Source organism: Vollenhovia emeryi, unplaced genomic scaffold (genome assembly GCF_000949405.1).
Source record: "Vollenhovia emeryi isolate VEMERY1.0 unplaced genomic scaffold, V.emery_V1.0 DF939147.1, whole genome shotgun sequence".
In the NCBI taxonomy this organism is placed as follows: domain Eukaryota; kingdom Metazoa; phylum Arthropoda; class Insecta; order Hymenoptera; family Formicidae; genus Vollenhovia; species Vollenhovia emeryi.
The window spans coordinates 1,539,484-1,551,783 of NW_011967219.1; the positions used below are offsets into that span (position 1 = coordinate 1,539,484).

Below are 12,300 nucleotides of genomic sequence, written 5' to 3' on the forward strand. Positions count from 1 at the left end.
CTCTCTCTCTCTCTCTCTCTCTCTCTCTCTCTCTCTCTCTCTCTCTCTCTCTCTCTCTCTCTCTCTCTCTCTCTCTCTCGTTCATATCCCGCAGATTGTTATTATTATTGTCGGCGTTATTGCAGGCGATCGCGTGGACGTGGGACTCGTGACGAGGTTGCACGGTTTCCGCGACACGTTCAGGATCGGCGACGGGGACAATCCGCGCGCCGATCCGATCGGTTACGGTCCCCCCGAAGACGCAAAACGGCCGCGATCCACGCTCGGCTGCTTTTCGGTATATTGGAAGTGAGGCCAGGCGACCGAATGGTCTGCGCCGCGCCGTTTCGCGCCACGCTTGGTCGCGCCTAATCATAATGAAACGTGCCAAGGCGCCTACTTACGCGGACACCTTAAAAGCGATTTCTATCTGTCTATTCTACCGCGCCTGTCGGCACCGCCCGTGCTTCGCCCTCTTTTCTCCCGTTTCTTTTTCCTTCCCTTTCTCTCCTTTCTTGCTGCCCGCGGCTCATCCGCGACAAGATATCACACCATGATACCTCGGTACAAATGATTTAGGAGTTTAAGTCGCTCAGAGCGATGGGAGGGAACGGACAATCTTCTATTTCTATCTTTGACTGTTGCGCAGCTTCGAGAGATTTTTGCTCGCCTTTCCGTGCGCACCCGGTGCGGATGAATCGCGAAAATTTCACCAGCTATTTTGCGCGATGCTCATCAGAAATCAAACGGTGAATTAATAAGAACAGTCACAAGTTATATATGCACGCCGGCAATTAGAAAAGATTATTTAAAATATTGTATTTAATAAACTTGTGAGAAATAAGCATGCGACAATTTAGATGCATAATAAGTTTTCAGGGTGTCCAGTGGTCGGGGAAATCTGGAAAACCGGGAATTGTCAGGGATTTAAATTTTAAGCTCCGGAATTTTAAATTCCGGACTTTTGTTTCCTGGGAAAAATATTTCAAGGCCTTCGTCATTTAACATTTACTTGATTTACCATACAGATGTACGCAAATTATGCATCTTGAAGAAAGTTACACTAAACGGTCAGGGAAAAATTAATTCCGGCCCCTGGAAAGCCTGAAAAAGTCAGGGAACTTTTTCATTTAGTTTGCTGGACACCCTGATTTTTTTAGACACTTTAATTCTTCTGTTTAAAATCTCTCTTAATTGTTAGATAGTTTTTACAATGCTTAATGATTGGGAAAATAAAAGTGATTTCGAATATTTCTGGACTTGCCCAAAATGACATAAGAGTGAGCGAGAAATTGTATGCACATGGCACAATAGCTTAATGTTTACTATGTGTGTACAGAAAGGAATTAAAGATATAACGCAACGATAAGTCTGAATAATGGGTCTCTTCGCACGCTGTGCATTTCGATCGAAGGACGCACAGCGTCCTCAAAGAGAGAGAGAGGTGTCCTAGCGCGAAAATGCTTCAGAAACGCAGACATATGGCAGCCGTGAGCCGAAGCGTACGGTTTCTTTCCGCTTGACTCGCGCGCAGGGGCCCCGCTTCCGAAAAATTGGCCTTTTTTTAAACCTATTCTTCCTCCCTCTGCCTTCCGAATTCGGTCGCCCCCTCCCTGTTTGCGCCTCGCGATACGTCATCGCGCGAATAACCAGACAATTATCGTCGCGGGTTCGGGAAAGTCCGTCGTTTTCTGTCACGGTTCGCCTCGTTGTGGCAAAAGTTGCGCAAAGTCTTCGCTTAAATTGAGACTTCACGGTGCGCGGCGATCAGTATTCTACGGCAGTTCCATGAACATTTCACAATACTGCGCACGCAAATTGGGTTATTCATTTAATTGAAAAGGCGCTTTAATCTCCGGCCTTAACAAAGCAATCGCGAAGTCCTTATGCCCGAGTGTCTAATGGTGTCTTAATTATTTATTTACCGACCAAAAGACGCAGTATCGCTTCGTATCGAGTATATGTAACGATAATCTTGTTAAAGCAATGGCGTTTCCCCTACACGGGGAGAATTTTCCCTTCAAATTTACCCTGAAAATCGTGTAGTCGTGGGACAACGTGGCATTTTGAACAACTTTATGAGAGTTTTTTTGAAAGTTCACCATACATTTTACTAGTAAAATGTATACTAAGTAAACTAACGTATATTTTTCTAACAGATTGAAAGAACGTAACTAATTATAATTTTCTATACCATCGTTTGAAACGCACTGATTATCTGTAGATGTAATTACTTTGCATCGTGGTCGTGCGTGTCGTTTGTGTGAAACGAATTAACGGCTGTGTTAAAGGAAAAGAAAAATAGAACGAAAATCAGTTTTGATTGATCCGACACTTAAATATCCAACGACAAACAGGGTGGCTCGTGTATGCCCGCACCCTCTGCTCCAGGCGTATTCCCATTTTCGTCTCCCCTTATTAGAATCCGCTGTTCCACTCCACGTTCTTTTTTTAGAGCCATTCGCGTCAATACATCCGACTGTTCGTAAGTGTCGGCACGCGGGAAAAAAAGTAGAAGTTAACGCGACAGAGGGTGGAAAAAGAGGCTTGAGAAGTACAGTTTGGTCTCGAAAAAAAGGGGCAGGTGACATCAACAACGGGTGGTTAGAACGTGTCGCAAAAAAGTCGGTCAACCGCAGACAGATCGGCTGAAAACCGAGAGAGAGGGGAGGAGAGAGAGAGAGAGAGAGAGACTGGGGGAGGGGATGGATTAAGTTGAAAAAATGAGAGTTCGGGATGAAGGGAAAAACTAATTGAGTCATTGCGACGCCTCGGAAAGCAAAAACGAAACACGACACGTTTCTTTTTCTCGGTGGCGTTTAAAGTTGGGCTTTTTTGATCTTTAAAATCAAGATCTTTAATCAAGATCAAGGGCCTGTATCAAGGAGGGCGGATCGGGTTTTAAATTCGAAAGTCGTTCACCGGCACAACTCGCGCCAACTTACTCCTCGTCGAGCGGCAGCTAGTTTTACGTCCGATCGGCATCACTTTTCAAAGAGCTGCAAATCTTCAACTCCTAATCCGATTCACTTCCCCCATCATCCTGTTTGCTGCTCGCGAGCGCGGGAACGGCGTTCTTTCTGTTCCTCGTCGAGGTTCGCCGATTCGCGTATCGGGAGCGCATGCTTCGTGACCTGGTACAGAGATACGAAATAATAGCTGTTTCTCCCGCCGACAAAGGGAAGGTAGGTGAGAATCGGAGCCACGTTTATGGAGACGTAACCCGGCGCGTTTGACAAATTTCGACTCTCGTCAGGGCAGAGGCGGTCCACGTGTTCCGTTACAGTGCGAAAAGATTATCCCCGAATCCAGTTTACGGAACGAGCGGAAGAGAGGCGATGGCTCCGGCATCCCTCGCCATGTAAGGAAAATGATGCGTCACCTTGCACCCGGGCGGATTTTTCGGCGTCGGGCCGAGGGTGAGGAGTGTCGGGCAACAGAAGGCAACCACGTATGACGATGCGTTTTCCTCGACGCGAACGATCCATCCATCCTCGGGCTGGGAGCGAACGAGAGTCGACTGTTTAAGTCGAGTGAGAAAATTCGAGTAATTACGGACCGGCGCTGGTGGAATACGGTGCGGAGGCTGGTCCAAGGACGCGCCGTTTCTCGAATAACAAGCGGGGAAACTCGGCGGAAGTTTCGGCCGAGAGAGTTTACGCAAATTTTTAGGGGTGCTTAAAAATTTATGTAGAAAAACTTCTTATCTTTTCATTGAAGGCGGGAGTTTCTTGGTCGTGATATCGATCCGCAGACAATCGTTACGGCAATTATATGATGTTACGATATTGCTATTAAGCGCGTCTAATTATTTTTGAAGAATGTAGAAACGCCACGTTTTATATTTTATTTTGTGCCGTCGATTTTATAATCATGACTCAACTTTGTTATAATTTTTTTACCGTTCAATTACATACTGCAATGACTCGATTAATGTCTAAGAATTTGTGCTTGATAAGGACCCAAACCCGTGGTCGAAACGTCGCACGTTATATTTTTAATTTATTAAACAAGTGCCAGTTAAGGTCGACTAAACTGATCAATTGTGGTCAGAAAGGTTGTCCGGCGTTGTATGAGAAATTTCGGAAATACCGTCTATTATGCGAGAGATTACAGCTTTTGCTCACGTCCAGCGACACGTTATTAGAGCAAAGGAATGATACGTACAAATATTTGTACAATGATACATAGGAATATTCCTTGTACACCGTCGGACAACCTTTCTGACCTCGACCGTACACACATAGGCAGGAATGCCAGAACATTTTGATATCTCGAAATATCGAGCATTGCCAGTCAAGCATATCATATCTAGAGAGCGTATATATTGCTAGAGAGCGGGTGAAGCCGGAAGTTAGAGACAGAGATGGTTGATTTGCATCTACTGCTTTCTCACTGTAGCTTGTTACCTAACCTTTTTTCATTGGCAATGATAGTATTTTATCGCTCTGCAACCTAGAATGCTTCTTCTTTCTTTTTTCTTTTTGCTCCTCTTTCTTTACGTGCGCTCATTCGCTCAGACGTAATAATTAATAACTCAATAACTATTGCGAATTTTGCATCATGGTATCTGACTTTTCTCTTCAGTTTGCCCTAATCTACCTACATATTTCGATTGATCAGTTACTTATCAGACACTCTGTATATGTCGTTGGTCGGGATGACATGATCGGGACCGAAATAGAGCGACGGAGGGTGAACGTGCTAGTTATACCACAGTATAACTAATAGGTTAGGTTAGGTTAGATCCATTCCGTCATTTGTTTCGTTTTGCGTCGATCCCTTCTGCGCATCCGACATTGCTCTGGGCAGACCAATGAGAGAAAAGTTGTATGTGTGGTAGTGCGGCTTTGATGAGTACGTATACACCGTAGACATATAGTAAGAATAGACTACGCGTTCCCGTATCAAGTAGTAAATAACTAGTAAATAGATTTAGTCATTGGCTGATCGGCTGAAATGAAACGATCGGTGTAAACTAGACTATTGAGACTCCGTAAGTCTGTCGAAAGTGCAAGTGACGCACATGGAGTCGAGTAAGAACAGTGCTCTTCTTCGACGTGTTCCGAAAAGAAAGGACGTCGCGTGAGTTTACGGGCGGGTGGGAACGGGCGAGATAAAATCGCGTGTACGCGTGCGACTCGTGATTAATTAATTATCGCCATAATTATCGCCGGTGTCAACGTGGATGCGCATCCATTACGTGTTGCTCGGTCGCGCGCGCGGGCGGGCGGGCGGGCAAGAGAGTTCGGCTAGACGAGGTAAAGTTCACATTCCATAAGCGATCGATCACGCGGGGAACAGGTTTCACGTCGCGAGTTCTCGGCCCGGTCGAAAAATCGACAAAAAGCGTATTCTGTTCTTCAGACAAATCGATTAGCATCGCGTCGCGGCGGCCGTCGCGCGCGCGTTCTTTCCTTCCCTTCTCTCCCGCGCGGCAATTTCTGCTGCTCGCGGACGCAAACGCAAATAAGCGATTAGGCGCGAGAACGAGAGATTACTTTCTCACGCGTCGCCTGGCTGCGCGACAACGCGAAATTTTCGCCGAGTATTTATATCTTCTGGCCGATACGACCGGGGGCCGCTTCTGCGGCGGTTCGTAAATCGCCCGCTCGAACTCGACTCGTGCCGACGCTGCGCGCAGGACCGAAAAGGGTGAAACGGGGCGGAAGGGCGCAGGTATCGCCGCTTAATTACTGTCGCTTTAACCGCCGAGTGTTTATCCCGATTTATAGCAATATACCCGCGACGTGAACAAGTAACGACGCACTTTTAGAGCTACTTGTTTCCCGTTTTCCCCCTTTGCTGCTCGACTATTAGACGAAGTCAAGTGAGTTTTTTTTCTCCCGCTCGACCGCTGTCCGGTTGCAAACTAGCTTGTTTCTCCCCCCTCTCCTCCGCCCTCCCTCCGGCGTCTGTCGAAAGGCGCCGATTTATACGGGAAAACATCGGAATCATACTTTGTATGAAAAATGTAATACCGTCGGACGAGTTTCTTGAAAAGAAAACGCTCGTTTCCGCGAGCGGAGGAAGCGATATACCCAGCGGAGACGGTAAACAACGGGATAATGACGGGTGGTATCGAGCGATCGCGTACTATTATTCTGATTTATGGATGCCCGCGGACGGTTCGCGAACTCCCTACTGATTGCACGATAATTACACGTGCTCTTCGACATTCCGCGATCCCGATCGATTGGCCGACAGACCGACAGACCGACCGACCGACCGACCGGCCGGCCGACCGATGCGACGCGACGCTCCAGAAACGCGACTTCTTTTCTTTTTTGTTCGATCGCCGCGCGGAAAAAAAAAGGATTACTCGTGACGGTCCTCATTGGGCTCTATCCGGGGATAGAGTAACGGAGTAACCTCGCACCCGTAAAATAGACGCCGGTCTAGAAGCGTGAGACAAGTAGAGGAGGAGCTGGCAGGGGGGAGAGGACGCAGGGAGGATGGAGACACGAGCGAGCGACGAGGACGGAGTGATCTCGCGGTGGTTCGAAAGAGCGGCGGGAGACAGAGAGCGGCGGGACGAGGATAGAGAAAAGGAGAGGGAGGGAGAGAGAGAGAGAAGGCGCGTGAACCAGAGAGACGGTGGTACGGAGGACGCGATGTACCCGCTTAATTATCCCTCCGTGCCTCTCTCACGTATGCGCCTAGCCTCGACGCTCGGCCTCTCGGTCGCTCCACCATCGTCGCCGTCGTTGTCATCGTCGCCGTCGCCGTCGCCGTCCACCGTCGTCGTCGTCGTAGGGAGAGAAGCGGCGGCCTCTCTCGCCGGTGGTGGGGCGGTCGGCTGTACGCGCGACGGCCGCAGGAGCGAGCGAGACGGCGCGCCGTCGTAGCGCGCTCGGCTTAGCCGGCGGCTTGGTGAGAGAGAAGCCCCTGGTGGGGATAGTGCACGCTCCGGCCGTTCCGAGGGCCGCCACGGCGGCGCAAAACATTCAGTCGGCAAAAAGTAGCCAAGGGGTGAGCATCACCCTGAGGTAGCCACACGGAGCCACACGCACAGCCGAGCGGAGAGAACGGAGTGTATCGCACAGCCGTAGGAGCCCGTAGCCGCTCTAGCCGCCGGCGCTCCGATTTCCGTCACCCGAGAGTTCGTTTCGCGCAAGATAACGTCCGGAGGACCGGACACCGAGGACAACGTTATCCTGGCCGTCGGTGATTCCCGCCTTGTTCGGCTTTGTTATTTTTTTCGTCCGACCGGCGCGTGAAAATCGGCCGCGCGAACATTACGCGTTCGACGACGAGAGTGTGAACACCGTCCGCGAGTGCGCGTACCCGTCCTGCCTCTCACCCGTGTCTTCTCGCCCACCCTCCTCCTCCCGCATCGGTCCCCCTTTAAATACTACGTATCCTCAGTCGCGGCCGCGTTGCTCGCGCGTGCCACCCCCGCGAGGCGTGCGCGCGCGATCGAGGGAGATGAGCGGGACCGCCGTCGCGGATCGGACAGAAGATCGATGAATCGTTGCCGCGCCGGTGCCGCGCCGGAACACCGCTGAGTCCCGTCCCGCCGGTTCCGCCGAGAGATCGACGCTATGAGCCGCGAGATCGCGCGGTGCCGCGACGTCGTGCAAGGTCGTCGCAGCAGCTGAGACTTTGAAAGTGCGGGACACGTCAAGGTCAGCCCCGCGCGTTCCTCCGCGCGTGTCCTGCGCCGCCGGACGACCACGGCGACCACGACGACGACGACGCCGTCGACGACGACGAGGAGGTGGAGGTGGAGGAGGATCGCGACCACGACGAGGAGGCTGAAGACGCGGGATTGGAGACCCGTGGTAGCGGTGCCGCGGCGGAACCGCGGCCGAGGGACCGGCCACGATCGGCATGGAGGTGCGCGCGATGGAGTACCGTCCCGTGGTGCCCGCGGGGGTGATGCCCACCCACGGACTCCACCAGGACTATCACGCCGCTATCCCGGACCTCAGCCCGCCGAGGAGCCAGGGCTCCTCGACCGGCGGCGCTTCCTCGATCGGCGACTACGCGCCGCGAATGTACACGCCGCCCACGCCGCCCACGCCGCACGAGGACGAGAAGGTAAAACACGCGCGCGCGTCCGCGGGACCCAATTCCGCGTCGCGATCTCGCCCGACCCGAGGGGGGGTCAGCTTTAGCCAAGATTTCCGGGAGGGACGACGCTCGCGGCCAGGGGTCAGAGGACTCTGCGCAGCTCCGTGGCCTCTGTACATTGATGCAAATGCAATTTCCGCAACTTGGAGACATTCATTCTCTCGTCTTTTTAAAAGACCGGGTTAAACCGCGCGCGCGCGCGCCAAAGTCCTCAATTTGTCCGCGCCACTCGTCCCTTTTTTTTCGAACATTGACAACCGGAGGCTCTCGCGCGCGAGAATCACGGGCGTGATTTAAGACTGCGCGAAATCAAGCGAAAGGAAGTATCTTTGGGAGGAAAGTGGCGTACGGCTCGACATGTGTGCGCTCGGTCGAGTCCACGTTTATTCACTTACCTCTTTTGCCCGACATTCATGTTGTGTGGCAATCATGCGCGTGGTAGACCCTCGGCGGCACGATGCTCAAATCTAAAACAAGTAACAACGCGTAAATATGTTGCGCTGCAAATCCCGCGGGTGCGCGCGACGCTGACAATTAATTATTCGCGAATATCACAACACGTCTCGTCAATCAACATTCTTGTGATCCCAAATTAAAATATGCCTCGGACTACAAGCGCGCGCGTTTACGGCGCTAAACGTGTCGGCATTAAATCCGCGAAATTGATGAAAAGTTCGACACAAATGTGAGGGGGGGGGGGAGCTTGCGTAACTTTTTCAGCCGCCTTTAACTGCGGAACGACACGGCGAGAAATTGTATTTCACGCTGGAGATTTTCTCGGCAACTTGGTGCCGCGGCGCAATACATCGTACGGCTTTTCGATCATTCGGCAATAACCGAGCGCGCGCGATTCGCATTAATATTTCAAACCGCTGAGAACGCAATTTTGATAGACTCTTCGATAAGCCTTCTCCAGCCTGAGAAAAGAGCACGCCCGTGCGAGCCAATTAAATGAAATCATACAATATGCAAAATCGCAGATCGCCAAGTTATGCGCAAAATTATGAATGTAAATGTAGGAATATAGGAGCGATGACGTCCGAGTCGTATCGCGGTATTATTTGCGCGCTGATGACTATGAAAAATGAAACGGCGCGGATGTTCGTCAATTCCTCGCGACAATAGCCGCGGAACAGGCCCATAAAGCGCCCGAATGAGATTGGCGTCAGCCGCGAATTTTCAACGCGACGCACGTTATTCGATCTCGCGTTACGAAATTTTATCGGATCGCGAGACTCGCGAAGGGGCACGCGACTAGTCCGCGGGCTCGCGTCGAGAAAAGGTCTCTTTTGCTCGGACGAATTAGACGAGAACGTCATCGAGTTAGAAATGTATCGGTTCGCTTCTCTGACGAATAATCGCGTTCTTTTTCCACGTGAACTTATATTTCACTTACAATTACAACTTGCGATCCGAATTTTTTGTTCTCGATGCGCGAAGAATTACGAATTAACGGTGTTCGAAGTAGCGTTCGAACGAACTGCCGTTGAAAGCCAATTATGATAAAATGGTGTCTATAAAAGGGAGGATTATAGTTTGCAACTTTGACGCTGAGGGTTTAACTCGACATGCTTATTTCTCTCATTTCTTTCTTTATTTCTCTGGGACGAGCTGCGGAGTTGCTAAACAAAAATCTTGCGAGACAAATGTCGCCCGAGATTGCGCAGTGAATGAGAATTTTGGAGCAAGGGTGCAACGAAAATTATAACTTTCATTTCTTAACATTTTTCGCAACGTTTATATTCCTAATATCTGTTACGGTGATTCCGCACAAAGATGCGCGTTAGCATAATTAAATTGACTGTCAATTTAATTGTGCGACCGTGTGCTATTTCAGCTCCGTTTCAAGACCGCTAGCGAAGCCTCGTGTCCAAGTTCCAGTTCCGAGAAATGTGTAGCCAATCCAACATGCGTCTTTTACGGAAAAGCTGCCAGTCGATTGGCCCTTGGATCGCGGACACGAGGCTTAACGGCGGCGCGTAGTTTGCTGAGGTGAAAATGCGCGTCGATTCACGCGAATATTATGGAGGCATAAAAGATTCAGCCCAATCGAAAATTGACACATTTCTGCTCGCTTCATCGTTCAACGGTCATGTATACGATTGGCATTTAGGCTAAAAATGTGAATGGGGAATTGTTACGAATGATTATAATAAATTGAGCGCGTCGAAATACCGTGAAATATAAACGACCGATTAACATTGCCGTCGCACACGATTCGCATGAATATTGACGACGCAGGCCGAGGGGGGACATCAGGCTATCAATTTTTAACAAGTGGAGGAAATATCTCATCGATATCCGCAAGATCTGTATCTTGCGATCGCCGCTGTGTAGCTTTTTCAATTAAAACTCGCGGAGATCGTTGGAGCATACGTGGTTGGAACGAAGCGACGCCTAAGCCTTCTCGTTCTCAAATCATTCGACCCGAGCGCGTAACGCAAACCGCCTCGCGTAACGGCACGCGGACAATTATTATTTATGCTCAATAAAAGGAAACTGTTATGATAAAAGGTCGCCTTGGAACGGGCGATATTCGCAGGCTTAGTCCACGAGAGCCCGTAAAAAGTCAATCCACTCTTAACTGCTCTCCTGCAGTAAGTTTCGTAGCGCCCCGTCGCGCGGGCGCGTTGTCTCTCGCGAGAGGATTACGGGGATCGAATTAGGCATCCTTGCTCCTAAAATGCGCGCGGCATCGCCAGGCTCCGGGAGAGAGAGATCAGATTATCACGCTCGAGCCATGAATAAATGTAAATCGGTGTAATACGATCTCTGCTAGTTCTTCGGAATTTTTCGGGCGGACTCGCGGGACGAGGAACTCGTCGCGCTAGGAAACAAAGCCGACCGCGCGCCTTTTCTCATCTGTTACTATTAATTGCCGCGGAAATAAATAAAAGAGCGCGGGTTGTTGCGGAGGGACGGTGTATGGAAATTGATGCGGAATGAAATCTAAAATGATTTCTGTTTGAATTCCGCCACGTCCTTCTGGTGGAATTAAATTCGCTGGGAAAACGTGTAGATTTTCTTAATTCCAATGGCAACTTAGTGACGCCAGTCGAGGAATCAAGAATTTGAATAAGTGTGGAAACGACCTTACTGGCAATTCTTTATTGTAATAAATCGCAACGTTTCAGGTAACGAACCTACAAAAGTGCCTACAAATGTCTGAAGGACAGAAAGACAACAGATGAACTAAATTAAGATAAGGATCTTGCGTAACGGAAAATGAAATTAGGTGCTTTTTTATAATAAAAACTTACAAGATTCGTCAGATTAGAGACGTGAAAATTATGTCAGAAGTCGGAAATTTCGTTGTGCGATGTGTCTGGTCATCGACGTTAGAAGACAGAATAAGCGACAAATAAGCCTAAACTGACAGTTACCACAATCTCACCATAATTTACAGTTATTTTAGGAGCCAACCACATTTTTCTAATTCTTCCTACTACGTAAGTTATGGCTGACCTACCAATGTATTATAGTAGACACAATATTGGTCCATGCGACTTACGATATGGTTGCCATAAACGAAAACGAGCTTTTCATTTGGTAGGGTGTACTGTAAATATTGCAATAACAACCACAAGTAAAATTTCGAATAACTATATGTAATAGTAATAATCGTATTTATATTGGAAGTAATATTCCCCGCTTTTTATTATATGTACATTGCGTTCACTATGTTCATTGGTTACGTCACTTTGCACTCATAAAGAATAGTACAAGATAGCACGTTTCGAAGAAAAGATAAGTAATCTCACACGAATGCGTAAACTTATCCGTATTTATAACACCCTAAGCGGTTTTCTTCTTACGAGAAAGCCTTGTACCGCGCGTCCCTCTAGTGAGGACATTCCGAACCACTTCACTTTTGTTTACCACGTGATCAGTAAGGTGGATGATAGAAAAGTAGCTAAATTTACTATTATTGTGATTGTATTTACTATATAAAAATAATTAGCTGATTTACTATTCGTTACCTGGATATTTTAACGGAATAATAGTTAAAAGCTTATATTTTATAGTAAATTTTTTAATTAGTTGGCATCACTGTGTCTATACGGTTGCTATTGCTAATGTCATAGTAATAATTACTATAAAAATGATATTCCTGACTATAATTATTTTACTATGCAACAGTTTCAAATACTACATATTTTTCTATCAGCCTAAAGGCATGTACAGGAGTTATAAGGAAAGGGGAGGATGCAAATAGGTTATTCTAATCGTCCTATTGTATATAGA

General features: G+C 48.6%; 2 protein-coding genes across 3 annotated transcripts in view; one reads left to right on the top strand and one right to left on the bottom strand.

Moving 5' to 3' along the window:
* LOC105566085 overlaps positions 1 to 12,300 on the bottom strand; it is a 158,971-nt gene that overhangs the window by 114,174 nt on the left and 32,497 nt on the right. The window contains exon 2 of the mRNA XM_012019810.1: positions 8,451 to 8,522. Within this exon, the coding sequence (XP_011875200.1) occupies positions 8,451 to 8,470 (20 nt within the window). The 5' untranslated portion in view covers positions 8,471 to 8,522. The remainder of the gene's footprint in view (positions 1 to 8,450; positions 8,523 to 12,300) is intronic.
* Positions 1 to 12,300, top strand: part of LOC105566084 (zinc finger protein rotund-like) — a 115,914-nt gene that overhangs the window by 84,081 nt on the left and 19,533 nt on the right. Inside the window, exon 1 of one of the 2 annotated variants that reach the window (XM_012019808.1) lies at positions 6,417 to 8,022. The exons of the other annotated variant lie outside the window; for it this stretch is intronic. Within the exon in view, the coding sequence (XP_011875198.1) occupies positions 7,813 to 8,022 (210 nt within the window). The 5' untranslated portion in view covers positions 6,417 to 7,812. Of the gene's footprint in view, positions 1 to 6,416; positions 8,023 to 12,300 lie in introns of those variants that run through there. 2 annotated transcript variants of the gene reach the window in all.